Genomic DNA, 14764 nt, shown 5'->3' with positions numbered 1-14764 from the left:
GCGTGAGAATGGGTATTTCTAAGTTCCCAGCGACCAGACTTTGAGAACCATTGCTCCTATTCCTCTACTAAGGGGCCCCACCTACCTTGGACCTTGGCTGGGTGTTCATTTGGACTCTCTATGTTCTACATGCCTGTGTCTCTGCTTGTGTGTGTGAGAGAGAATGTACACAGAATCTTTCATGGTCTGTTGAATGTTCCAAGTAAGATTTGTGGCAAATGGTTTTCACTTCTTCAAGACTGTTTCCCCACCTTTTTAATGGAGATGATGCTCAGAGGAACTCTTGGGGGATTACAAGGAATAATGTATGTAAACAGCACTTTGAAGACTGCAAAATGCAGTCATAATTATTCCAGCCGCTGGAGCAGCAGTGAGGTGCAGTGGAAAACACTAGAATTTGAGAAGGTATGGACTGAGGAGGTGGTTTGGTGACACTGGACAGGTCAGTGTCTCTGAGCCTCAAATTCTTCTTCTTAAAAATGGGGATACTATGGGCTCCCTGGGGGTTAAGTAAGCCCCTGTATCACCGCTGGCTCTCTTCTGCTCTGGAAACCTAGAGGCAGTGAGGAAAAGGATGGCTCTGGACAAGGCTGGAACTTGGCTGCTCACAGCCATTTCCCTCCAGACTCCCAGGGCTAATGCTCCTTCTCAGCTCTCTTCTTAGAAAATCTAATATCCCCGGCCCTTTCCAGAGTGGATTCTTTTCCATATTTGGATAAGATGGGAGGACACTTTACAGATTCCTGGAAAGAGCCCAGGTTGAACCCAATAACCACACGGACCCTTAGTTGGTGCCAATTGTTCTAGCTGCTGAAGACATGGCAATGGACAAAACAGACCATTTTCACCTGATATTTTTAAATAAAATTCTGGATTATCTCTGGCACAGTTGCCAGGGTTGTGAAATCTTACCATTAACAATGATATGCTGGCATTCTGAATGCATGCTCAGTGTCTCTAAAGCAAATAGAGGACAGGCAACCATTCACTGAATGTTTACTGTGTGCCAGGCAATATGCTAATAACTGCTGTATCTCGTTTGATCTTTACAACAACTCTATGAGGTAGAGTCAATTATTCTCCAAACTATCAAAACAAACAAAACACAACTGAAGGACACAGAGAATGTCATTGGCCCAAAGGTATATATTTATAAATGAGTATAGTGTAGATTAGCCCTGGCTCTGTCTGACTCCTTGATCCACACTTTTTTTTTTTTTTTTTTGAGACAGAGTCTCACTCTGTTGCCTGGGCTAGAGCGCCATGGTGGCATCAGCCCAGCTCACAGCAACTTCAAACTCCTGGGCTCAAGGGATCCTGCTGCCTCAGCCTTCCAAGCAGCTGGGACTACAGGTGGGTGCCACCACACCTGGCTATTTTTTTTTTTTTCCTATTTTTAGTTGCCCAGCTATTTTTTTCTATTTTTAGTGGAGATGGGGTCTCACTCTTGCTCAGGTTGGTCTCAAACTCCTGACGTCAAGCAATCCTCCTGCCTCGGCCTCCCGGAGTGCTAGGATTACAGGTGTGAGCCACAGTGCCTGGCCCACACTCTTGAATATATAATATTTAAATAATTTCAGTGACAACAGAGTTACAGTAGCAAAACAGATGCAGAAACATGACCAAGGAAGTTCAAATGCTCAGTTCTTTGTTAAGTCTGTTATTAAGGCACTCTTAGGTTAATTTAGACTTTCTCTGTTAACTATGGCAAATGCCAGTTCCATGTTAGAATCAGGCAACAATATAAAAGCAAATGTACCTCAGCATCATGTACAGTGGTGTTAGTCATCAGGGCCTAAAGCAGAAACCATTTCCCCCCATGCTCATAATTAATGTTCCTGGAATTACATGGTTGTAACTACTTTGTTGTGGGGTTGGGGATGTGTGTCTCTATGTATATGGGGTTCAAGAAGGTAGAAGACTGGTAGCCCAGAACGGAAGTGTATTTCCTGCTAGGGGAATACAAAAATATCTTTGCATTAGGAGCTGCTGATGGTGCTGCAGATATTAAGTTTCAATGGAAGGTACCATCGACTGCAACATACAAACTGCTTTCCATACAGATAAAAGAGAGAATTTGTTTTCATTCTGAGTTTATTTAACATTTCATCCAGTTTAAATGAAATAATACATTGACTCCAACACTGGCAAGACACTGTGCTAATACTGAAATAAAACTGCCAGTCAGTAAATAGTTACATCATAATTCTTTATGTCACATCAATAGAAATATTAATAACTATTTACCTTTACAAGCTTATTGCACTTCACATGGATTTTTTTTCTCCAGAAAAGGTATTTCTAAAAGATCAGCAAGGATTGCTAATCTTGGTTCATTTGTTCTTTTTTTTATAAACCATGATTAAACTATACAGTCAATATTTCTATATAAAAGCATTAAGAGGCTAAAGAGTCAAAAACAATGTTTAAAAAGACACATTTCCAAGTTCATTATCATAACTATTTCATTTTATAGCTATGCTTTGGTCACATCTTCCTGGTGTGTGTAAGGTTTCAGTTAGCTCATCGATCTGCCTGCCAGTCGTTAACTTTTTGCTGAAGGTTCCCATTCTGCCACGGAGCCACAGACTAGCCAGGGGTGGGGACTCTGGAGATGAGCTGGGGCGAGCAGTGTGGGCCTCGAGTCCTTTAGCTTCTTGCAAAAAGTGCCTTTTAAGCACCTCATGGAGATCTGCCCTGAATTTCAGGCTTTCACCACTTTTTTAAAGAGAAGCACTGAGGGCAACAGAATCCTCTCAAGGCCAGAATGTCACAAGGAAGCCATTTGCTTCAACCAGTTTAAGACAGAAAATCTAAACGAGAAGATTCTGGCGGCCTCAAAGAAGGCTCCAGGTGGCCAAAGCCTCAAATCCATCAATCCTTTCAGAGAACAGGGAAACACAGACACAAGGCACACTATTTTTTATGAGGAATTTCAGTCTGGTCACATTGTTAGGAAAAAAATCTGTCAAACCTAAATGGTTTCTATATTTCACTTACAAATCTCTGAATTACGATGAACGACACTCAATGAAACAACTGTACAGCCGTCCCTCAGCACCCGCAGGGGATTGGTCCAGGAACCCCTAGGACATCAATACCAATGGATGCTCAAGCTTCTGATATAAAATGGCATAGTATTTGCATATAACCTAGGTACATCCTCTAGTATACTTTAAATCATCTCTAAAGTACTTATAATACCTAAAACAATGCAAGTGCCATATAAATGGTTGTTACACTATATTGGTTTTTAAATTTGTATTATTTTTCATTATTATATTACTTTTTATTGTTTGATTTTAAATATTCAACCAATCTGCAGTTGGTTGAATTCACAAATGTGGAACCCGCAGATACAGAGGGCTGACTGTATATATTGTTAAGTATCTACAGACTTCAAACATAATCTCTGTTACATTAAATATATTATCTGTGCAATTACTATGGATGATGTAAACAGTGGTACATGGTTTCATTATTTTCAAACAGGCGGAATGTAATACACAATATTCAAGTAAAATTCACCATGACTGACTTATACACATATTAACTCTGGGCCTCTCTGAAAGCCAAAGAGATCTGTAAGGGTGACAAGAAAGGACACGTAGATAACTAGAACTATGTGGTCTCACTTTTTAAAAAATCTGACATATCAGATCCAGTCCAGTCATACAGCACTGGTATTAAATATACTTCCAAAATCTGACATTTGTACATTTCAGTTATTTGATTATTTGATGTAAATAACTGAATATAAAGTCAATAACTGTAAGATAAGATTAACATCTTTATACGAATGTAAAACAATAAAGTTAAAAATCAACCAAGGATATCCACCCGCAATATGAATGCATATCATTGTTGACAGCAGGGAAGGCGTGTTGTACTGGTCCATGACTGTGACTTCTGGAAGGTATACGAAGGAGCTTTTACCCTACAAATCCCCAAGCTTCATCACCTACTTTGGGCCTGCCCATTGCCCAAATTGGAAGCAAATTGCCCTTAATATGTTAGGGTAAGATTTTATAGGTTAGCCTCAGAGCTTTTGCATTTTCCCAATTCACTGCTGAGATTTCCTTGATTTCAGACAGGAATGAGATGAAAATCAGTATTTTAAACAGATTCCCTTTCATTGATTGATAATCAATAAACATTTACTGAGCATATACTGAGCACCTAGTCTATGTCTATCAATGCTTTTTTAAAACCATGGGTGAAATTGTCTTTGAAAAACAATTACTATAAAAGCTACAGGAAGGGTATTTCTCTATATCATGACATGATCCAAATGTAAGGGAACCAACAGGTGTCGGGCACCTGGCCCGTACCAGGTGCTGTGTTCTAAGTAGCAGCTTTATTCTAAAAGGCTGATGAGGATCTTTAAAAGGTATTTGTAACTGGGAAAACCCAGGTGGGACAGGATTTTCCTCCCTCACATGGCAACACCAGGTTTGCTGATGGCAGGATTAGCCGCAGAGGTTTCCTTCTTCCTTTACAATCCCTTATTAAAGTACACGCGTCGCAATTCAGGATGGGTCTCTCGGATCTTAGCTTGCAACTCGGCCTCCAAGCTTGTCACAGACATGGAACTGGGATGAGGGAGAAACGACAGGGTTATTACGCAGGCAGAGGTGGGAACTAGAACCTAGAAGAAGCAGGGAGAGGGCGCAGGTGTGGAGACCCCAGGACTGGCCCAGCGCTGAAACTGGTACAGTGAAACTTGGGCAATGGCTAGAAAACCAGTATACTGTTCCTTTCAGAAAATTTATTGTCACTAATAATAGAAATGCACCTTCAGACCCCAATCCCCAGCCCTCTCATATTAAAAGCTGAAAATCTCTTGCTGTTGTCAAGAGTGTACGGCAATGACACCCTCAGACCTTGCTGGTGCTGGAAAACAACGTGTGGTAGTGCCACTTCCCAAGGAAACAACATACATGGTCCCCATTGGTGCAAAAAGATACATGCACTCAGTGGAATTCCTAACACTGAAAACTTGCCTACACCAACATGCTTTTGTTCGTTGTGTAATAATACACGCTTATTATAAAACGTTTAGGAAATACTGAAGTATACCCCAAAACCAAAAGTGCTCATATTCCCACCACTGAGAGAGAACCACTGTCAGTCTTTGTCTTATGCACTTAAAGAAATGTACTTGAAGGTAGTATAGTAGTATATATATTAAAGCTTATTTTTTACAATAAATTCATACTCATTAGATAAAAGTATAATATAAAGAAAAATTCTCCAGAAACTGCTAATATTTTGATATATAATTGGTCTTTTAAAAATATATGATATCTGATATAGTTGAGATTTGATAAAAATGTAAGGCTAAAGAAAAGTCAAGATGTAAATTTTTATAAAAATACACAAAACAAAGAAAAATTATAAATATAGGAACACACTAGGAAAAACCCCACAGTGGTTATTTTTTCATGGGGCAGGCCTTTGAGTAATGTTAAAACAATAATCATGATGCAGATGATAATAATGGCTGTGACTTATTGATCACTTGCTGGGCCAGTCATTGTGCATTTTAATCCTTATAAACCCCCCAAAAGTCAGGAATTATCATAATTTTACAGATAAGGAAATTTAAGGCACAACTGAAATTTTGAAGCAAGATCATCCTTGATCCAAAAGCTTCCCTCCAAACCAGCAGGCTACACCGCCTCTTGGTCCTTTCGTTTTTTTCACTGATTTATAAGTATCTACAATTATTATTAATGTATGTTAAAGGCCAACTCTGTTTTTGGAGTTAAAGTTATTCAAACCTTACTGCGTGATGGGGAGTATTCTCTTTTTTATCTTGTAGGGGAGTTTGTTTAAAATTGAAGTAATCTGTTTCTTGACAGTTGGGCAAAACTCACCTGTAAAACTACCTGGTTCTTGTGGTTTTGTTGTTGGAAGAAGTTTAAATGTTGCTTCAACTTCCTTAATGGCCATAAGCCTATTCAGCTTTGTAATTTTTCAGCTTTGCTAATATTTTTCTACGAATTTGTCAATTTTGCCTGTTTTCAAATCTGTTGTTATAACAATGTCAATAAAACTCTTATTATCTTTTAAATCTCTGCTTAATCTATAGTTATACCTATTTTTCATTCATAATATTATTTGTCTCTTTCTCTTTTTGTTTTGATTAATCTGAGACAATTGTCTATTTTGTTACTATTTTCAAAGAACCAACTTTTGACTTCTGCTCTTCTTCTACTCTTTTGATCCTCTACTCTTGGTTATCTATGTTATTTATTTCTGAACTTTTCTCCTTCCTTCTTCTTTTTCTGGAGCTTACTCTTTTGTTCCTTTTTTAAAATGTGAGTTGGATATTTAGTGCGTTGATTTTCAGCCATTCTTTCTAACATAAACATTTAAAGCTGTCGATTTCTCTCAAAGCAACACATTTGCTGCTTCCCACAAATTTTAATCAGGAATGTTTTCATTATCACTATTCACGCAGGAGAATGGATAATTGTGGCGTATTCATACAGTGGACTACTATACAGCAGTAACAATGAATGAAATATAGCTACATGCAATAATGTGGAGGAATCTTAGTTGCATGATAAATATTGAATAAAAGAAACAAGGACTAGAAGACTACATATAGTATAATAGTCTGACAGCCGTGTCGAAAAAGTTCTGAAAGATGAAAAACTAAAGATGTAACTTATTGGTAATATTTTTGAGTCATAGCTTGGACAATAGATTCACAGATATTCATTATACCATTAAAATCAATAAAACAAAAATAAACAAAATAGGGTCATGCTTGGACCAATGAGCATAGTGTATCATGAACCACGGAATGTGACTAATCCCACTCTGTGCAACTGCAGAGCAAGAGACATAAAGAAAAGCAAACATACAAACAGATGCACAAACAAAAAGCAGATCGATAAGCTTTACTTTTAAATAGAGCAAAAGAGCGTTGGTTTCCCAAAGTAAAACCCTGTACTTTTTCAAGACTTTGACCTCATGACCCCAGGAGTTAGAGAAAACCTTCAATATCTACACCTAGAGTTTAAATGAATCATAAAAATAAATGCCAGAAAGAATATATTGTTTTTCTTATAGCACTCAAACAAAATCAAGGCCTAACTAGGAAGTTTCTTTATGGGTTTTCAAAAATAAAATCTTCTAAATCTCAAAATAATAACAGCTGCATTTCTTAGGCGTGTCATCGGTATGAGGCCCTCACGGCGGCGTTTTATTTACCGTGTCTAATCGCTGAGTGCGCGGGCAGGTGCCGAGCACTGGCGTCCACCTGCTATAGACTAAAGAAATGAACTGTTCTCAGGTGAAGCTCTGAGATTCTGCGGTTTGTACAATTAAATAGGTACGATGACTCCACTTCAGAGGCGACGAAACGCCTCTGGATCGGGCTTCTGGGACAGGTTCTGATGGGTCCTGCCCTCTTCAAGGGGCTCCTCAAGGTGATGAAGGGCTCCCTGCCTGTGACAGTTCAATCTCTACCTGGGAACAGCAGGGTCAAGGACGGAGTGGAGGAGCCGACGAAAGGTGGAGTTCTCTACCAGATAGAAAGACCCAATGAAGTTAGTTCTAGAACGAACACCTCATCCCAAACCTCCTTTGAAAGGCCAGGGCATTGAAGACCACATGTGTGGGACCTGCTGGCTCACCAAGGAAAGGGTATTACAAAGGCAAGCGGCCTGGTGACACTAAAACAAAACCCAAACCAGCAAAATGCTGCTTCTTGGTGCCTCGGTGTTAGGTTCACAGGAGAATGCAGACCTGGATGTAGACAATGCTGACTGAGTACCGGTCACTCCAGCTCTACAGCAAAGGCGGGATTCAAGGGCAGCTTGTGATGAAAGACAAGCACAAGAAAGCTTGTAGCATTCAGGAATAACACTAATCGGGTGTCGGGCAGATGTGGGGGGGGAGGGGATGGGTGTGTACACACATAATGAGTGTGATGCGCACCGTCTAGGGGATGGACACGTTTGAAGCTCTGACTCAGGGGGGTGGAGGGGCAAGGGCAATATATGTAACCTAAACTTTTGTACCCCCACAATATGCTGAAATAATACTAATAAAAAAAAACAAAGATAAAGTACCTTAATGAGAAAACTTCCACTTCCCAAATGTTTAACAGGCTTGTACATATTAATAATATTTACTGAGTAGTTACTATGTGCCAGTTGTTATTATAAGAGATCTGTATGTAAAGATATATCATTCCATCTTCATAATGACTCTTTAAAATAGTCACTATTCTTATCCTAATTTTACTGGTGAGGAAACTGAAACACAGAGAAGAAAAAATTTGTCCAAGGTCAAGTATGAGGCAAAGTCAAGATTCAGTCCCAGGGGATCTAAGTCCAGAGCCTGTACTTTTAATTAGTTTATATACTCCTTAGAAACAAGTCTCCAAATTAAAATTTATCTTTATATATATGACTCTAAAAAAAAAAAAAAAAAGCTTGTAGGCAAAAAGCTAAGTAGGGAGAAGGGAAGCAAATATACCAACTACCTAAGCTAAGTGCATATAATTGCTGTCCCTGGGGGTGGAACTTAAATTCCAACACATCTGTCTTATAGATGCGTTTGCCAATGGACTGGATGACGATGAACCACAGATAAATTTTTATAAAAGCAAATTTGTACCAGAGTTAACCTGACTCTTACAAAAGAATAAAGCGTTTTCAAATTTAAGGGAAGAGGGAGAGAAGATCTGGGTACAGAGAGTTTTGAAATCAGACAGACACAGGTTTGCTTTCTGTCTCTATTTCTTCCTTTTAGAGAACTTCACATCATTATCCCTTTGAGTCTCAACTTCCTACCCCGTGAGATGCAGTAACTGCATCGTGTCTACACCTGGTTTTTAGGATTAAAACTCACGATCATTCTGAAGAATAACAATTACATACCTTTTCTGAGGAAATAGAGCACAACACAGGGGCGTAGCAAACACCAAACTTAAAAAAAAAAAAAAAAGTCAAATCAGAGCATTTTGAAAATGGTCGACTTTTCAGATTCTCTTTCTGATTTACTTTCATAACAGTCCCCTTTCTTGAGAGAATTATACTGCCTGACCAAAAAATGTCCTGTTTGTGTAAATTTTACTAGCTGGGATTGCCAAAATAATGAAAAAAATTTAAGAGATAACAGTTTACAAGAGAATCACACAAAGAGCTTTAACGTTGTAGATTTCTCTAAAGACAGTTTACTTTTAACTAATTATTGGGAACATGAGATCCAGATGCTCTGGGATGGTCTCATTTTCACAACACGTGTCCCCTATTATCCTTCCTTCACCTTTCATATGCTATATATTTAAAAAAGAAATTTATTATATAAAAGTAGTTTCTACTCACCAGAAGCCAACCAATCCAACTTGAATAGGTGCACTCATCCATGGGAACCTCTGTGTTGAGAAATAAATGATTTTGAATATTATTTATGTATTTATTTATTTATTTTTGAGACAGAGTCTCGCTCTCTTGCCCAGGCTAGAGTGCTGTGGCATCAGCCCAGCTCACAGCAACCTCAAACTCCTGGGGTCAAGCGATCCTCCTGCCTCAGCCTCCCAAGTAGCTGGGACTACAGGCATGCGCCACCATGCCCGGCTAATTTTTTCTATGTATATTTTTAGTTGTCCATATAATTTCTTTCTATTTTTAGTAGAGATGGGGGTCTCGCTCTTGCTCAGGCTGGTCTCGAACTCCTGAGCTCAAACGATCCACCCGCCTCGGCCTCCGAGAGTACTAGGATTACAGGCGTGCACCACCGCGCCTGGCCTTGAATACTTTTTAGACAGGTATTTAGAGATAATTCCTTCTGCTGATTAGCTGGAAGGAAACTCACCACATTACAAGACCCAGATGGAATGTGGTTAGTGAAATTTTGGGGTAACGCTGCAACAAGTGTGTTAGTCCTGACTTCTGTAGCTCTCTTAGATCTGTAAATGAACACACATGCAAAGACCAAGTGGCTTCTATTTTATTAATATTTTCCCCTTGCACGTATAATCTGAGCACTGCTTGGCTATAAATAGGAGGTGGAAAAATAGCTATCATTTAATTATAATTTATCTCCTGGCCGGGGAGGCAGTAGAGCCTGGTGCTAAGGTTTGAAGACAAATGATCCTGCACTCCAGTCTCTGCCCTACCAGTTAGTTCCCAACTGTAGGGGATGGGCAGGAGGAGCCTTACCTGTCCAACCTTTGGTTTCCTTGTTATGATACAAAAATGAGCCACATAACAGCTTCCTAAAAGTGTGTGGATGAAGACATGCCAGATAACACTCAAAGCCCCAAGTGCGGTGTCCGGATCATTTACCATCCCCCACGGCTCCCTGCAGCCCTCTTCATTCTTGGATTTAGTCACTGTCAGTATGGTTAAAACTATTTCTGGCATAAAGCATTTTTGCTAGTCACATTTTTTTTTTAATGGAAACAAACGAGTTTCTTGGTCTTTTGGAAAATAAATGCTGTTAGATTTTTAGTTTTAAAAAAGGAGTGATACCAAAATACACAATATAAAGAGCAATGAGATATATGGTTATATAAATACGGCCACAAAAATAGCTGCAACCAAGTTGTGAACTCGCTGTGATGAAATCAGCCAACTTAGTTAAGAGTTAACACGAGCCATTACAAGACAATGTGCACGAGAGGCATACCCTGGTCCCCGAGGGGACTCCTCTGGCGAAAAGGGACATCAGGAGAGTCAATGTAAGGGGAGAAAGGTATGGGCTAGAGAGGAAGGGAGAAATGTCGTCAGAGGAGACTGATCCACACAGGTTATGCAGAGCTCTGGGTTCCTCAAAAGACAGAAAAGGAAAACTGTGTCTTGAGTAACTGGCTCTGTGTGATGACGAAGAATTGCCATAGGAGATGGTAAATCTCCAGGCAAGTGACATCTGGGCTGGTACACAGACTTGGCGACGGGAAGGCAACTTAAGTACTAAGCGAGAGCCTGTGGATGGATGAACTCGGGCCCATGAGAGCAGCCCCCTTGTTTCAAACCCGCTCTTGTCTGTAGTCAACTGGGCCACCCTGCAATCCCGAAGGGAAGAGCTGCGTGTCATCTCAGAACTGGACACGGACTACCGAACGCTGACTGTGGCCCACGAAGAGGGTTTTGATGGGAAGGCTCCTAGAGAATTCCGACTTATCCTGCAACACCCAACCTGATGCCGTCCCCCTGCAGACGCCCCCAGCACCCTGCCCAATCCATCCCTACCCCCCAGACAGAACTCAGTCTGAGACTAGGGATGTTTGGTCTTTCACCAGGGACTCACAAAATTCCTCAAGGTAGGGGCACATCTTACCTAACAGAACCGTGCAAACAGAGGATGGTTTAAATAAAAAGTTCAAATGAATTAAAGACAGAGTAATCATAAGGTTAAAAGAGATATCTATATATTCAATGAGGTAAAAAGATCACAATATTAATATGTTAATGTTAATTAACATATTAATAAAGAACTGCTTTATTAACATCTGATCAACTGCGCATATTTAATGTGTTCAGTCATAACTTCTGACTTACAGTTGTGAAGCCATCACCACAATCACAGTAAAGAGCACATCCGTCAGTCTGAGTGTCCTCCTTGTTCCTCGTGCCTCTTTGCAATTCCTCCCTCTTCCCTAAATTCTGCGCCCTGTTCCCTGGCAACCTCTCGTCTACTTTTTAAAACTATACATTACTTTACATTTTCTAGGATTTGATATACAGTATCTACTCTTTTGTGTAATTACTTTGCCATTCATTCATACTGTGTGTATCATTAGTTTGTTATTTTTTATTGCTGAGTCCAGTATTCCATTGTGCTTATCCATTTTCCTGCTGATGAACATTTGAGCTGTCTGTAGTTTTTGGCTATTACAAATAAAGCTGCAATGAACATTCACCTTTTATGGATATGTGCTTTCATTCCTCCTACATGAATACCTAGGAATGAAATGGCTGGATCATATGGTATTGTAAGTGTAACTTTGTGAGAAACTATCAAACTATTTTCCAAAGTATCTGTGCCATTTTACATTTGCACCAGCAGTAGTGAAGGTTTCAGTTCTTTCATTTCATCACCAACACTTCTCATCCTCACTAAGACCTGACCTATTATTTCTTATGGTCAGTATTTTTAATTTTAGCTTCATACCACTAAAACCTTCCAATAGGTATTTAGTGGTAGTTCATGTGGTTTTAATTTGAATTTCCCCAATGATTAAGGAAACTGAGCACCTTTTCATGTGTTTATTTTTTATCTGTATGTATTTGGTGGAGTGTCTGTTCAAACCTTTTGCCTATTTTTTTTTTCTGGGTTGTTCTTGAATGAGCATTGTGGGTTCTTTATATAGTCTGGATACAAGTCCTTTATCAGATATATACCTTGCAAAAATTTTCTCCCAGCCTGTTTCTTGTCTTTTCATCTTCTTTATAGATTTTAAAGAACAGAATTTTAAAATTCTGTTTAAAATTGGACTTATGATGAAGTCCAATTTATCAATTTTACTTTCAAGAACTGTACTTTTGGTGTTGTGTCTAAGAAATTTTTACCTAACCCTAGTGTTCTGTTATATTTTCTTCTAGAAGTTTTATAGTTGTAGACTTTCACATTTACATTCTATGAACCACTGAGAGTTAATTTTTCTATACGGTACAGTCAATTCCCTACCCATGGCCTACATCCCAGCCAACCTAACCATTTCCAAATCTCCAACAAGCCATGCTCTGCATCCTTGCTGAGCTTCTGTAGAACATGAGCCCTTGGCTAATGCTCTTCAAGTCTCTGCCCATCTATGCCAGTCAGGTAAGACAGCTCCTTCGTGTTCCCTCAGTGCTGTAATCCCTGTGCGTTGGAAGCATTTGTCGTGTGCCTCTTTCCCCACAATACAATGTGCTTCCTGAGAGCAGGGCTCATGTCCTCTTTGGGTGACTCTAGTGCCTAGCACATTGCTTGGCATAAACAAGCATTCAGCAAACGGCTGCCAAATAAACATGTAAATGTAAAAATAAATGCTTCCTTCACATTTAATTAGCGGATAGTCCCAAAAATCCACTTTTATTAATGGGACTGTAAAAAGAATTAGGACTTAAAGAAAGAGAACTATTATAGGACCCAAACCATATCAATTTTATTCCCAGTGAAAGTGCCAGGAAGAATGACCTAAGTTTAAAAAGACAACAGGAACTATTCTTCAAGAAAAATCATTCATGGAAGTGTCAGATTTTAGGCAGTAAACTTTTTGGTTTACTGCAAAAATTTCCGTGAGTCACCTGCCCACAGCTGATGGCTTTTGCCAGCTCTCCGCTTGGGAAAGGATAAGGCGTAGGGGGAAGAATGAGTCATGCTGAATGCTCCCCAAGCACCACCATTTAAAAAAGCCCAGAATGTTCAATTAGTTTGATGTTTGCAGAGGAGTTTGGTCATTTCCAAGGTAAAAGCCCAGATAAGTACATCCTTGCAGAGGCGGCACACCTGGCCGTGGGAGTCGGGGGAACAAGGGGAAGGCCAGCCGAGGCAGACACCTCCCACGTGGGCATCGGGAACTGCTGAGGAAATGATCCTTGAGCCTTTGTAAAAGGGGCCTGGTAAAGCCTGCCTTTCACAGTAGTATGTGAAAGTGGTTTGAACACAGAATAGTATGGGTATTAATACAAGCTGCCTCTGTATATGTTTTGGTCACGGCTACATTATCAATTAAGTCCTATGATCTTCTGTATGTGGAAAAAACACAATAGTTAAGTGTAACAGCGACCTTGAACTTGGGAGTGGTAGGTATATGTGGGAACCTCAACAGTATTTAGCCATTACTTTTTCAGCAACATCTTCTATTGTGTTCTGAATGAGTACAGCTACCACCAGACCCCTGTAGCTAGTGAGGCCCTGGGGCTGGTCTGTGAGCGATGCTGACCACCTCTCTGGGCCTTGACACAGGGGTTTCGAAATCAGTGGCCCCTTCAGTGTGGGGGTGAAGGCTTCTGCGGGAAGAGTGAGTGAGGCAGCCCACTTCTAAATTATGACTGAAGGGTATACAATATCAAGCAACGCTAACAGACACACATTAAGATGAGGCTGCAGAGAACATTTGTGCAAAAGCCTGGAGTGGTGTGGCAATGTGGCTAAGATGGGGCTGACTGCTTGTATCATTTGCTAGTTCCTTCAGGTGAGAAATGCCAGGGTATATCTAAAACAATTGCCATCGCTCATAGCAAGGAAATGATGCAATATGCTCGGCTACACTTTCTGTCCAGTGTTCGTCTCTGGGAAATTGGTGGAACTGAGGCAACCGTTCCACACTGGGACCCCAGGCAATTACTACTCTAGATTAGTTTGTCATTCTGATGGTATGGATAGTGACTTATAGACACATCATTCCAGATTCACATCATCTCTTCATTTTTACCTAGCGAGGATTCAGCAGGTGACTAAGTGTATAACTGAGCTACACCTCTCAATAGCAGCGGTCTTCACGTACAAGAAGCTTTTTCAAATATCTGAGATTAGAAATAAAATGTTCCTGGAAACATCTGTTTGTTTACATAGGAGTCCGAGAGAAACGGACCTTCAAATTCTTTGCTCACTATTTACGTAGCAAATATTCTGTATACTTCGAAATCCGAAAAGGAATGAAAAGAATTGAGACAAATGACAAATAAAACTGGGTCTTACCTTCAAAAAGGCTTTCTTTTCCAAAGTGTTCATAATAAACGGAGGGATGGCTGAAAGTAAAGACAGAGCCACTTAAACCTCTATATGATGTCTATTTTCAGCTCACATCTTT

General features: G+C 39.9%; 1 protein-coding gene across 1 annotated transcript in view; it reads right to left on the bottom strand.

The window, feature by feature from the left end:
- Nucleotides 1-2104: 2104 nt before the first annotated feature.
- SFXN1 (sideroflexin 1) overlaps nt 2105-14764 on the bottom strand; it is a 40515-nt gene continuing 27855 nt past the window's right edge. Inside the window, exons 8-11 of the mRNA XM_069476139.1 lie at nt 14653-14702; nt 9348-9397; nt 8901-8948; nt 2105-4592 (exon numbers count right to left, since the gene is read on the bottom strand). Of these exons, the coding sequence (XP_069332240.1) occupies nt 4496-4592; nt 8901-8948; nt 9348-9397; nt 14653-14702 (245 nt within the window). The 3' untranslated portion in view covers nt 2105-4495. The remainder of the gene's footprint in view (nt 4593-8900; nt 8949-9347; nt 9398-14652; nt 14703-14764) is intronic.

The sequence above is a fragment of the Eulemur rufifrons genome, chromosome 7, assembly GCF_041146395.1.
Source record: "Eulemur rufifrons isolate Redbay chromosome 7, OSU_ERuf_1, whole genome shotgun sequence".
NCBI lineage: Eukaryota > Metazoa > Chordata > Mammalia > Primates > Lemuridae > Eulemur > Eulemur rufifrons.
The sequence above is the reverse complement of the archived record's forward strand: the minus strand, read 5'-3'. Positions and strand labels throughout refer to the sequence as shown.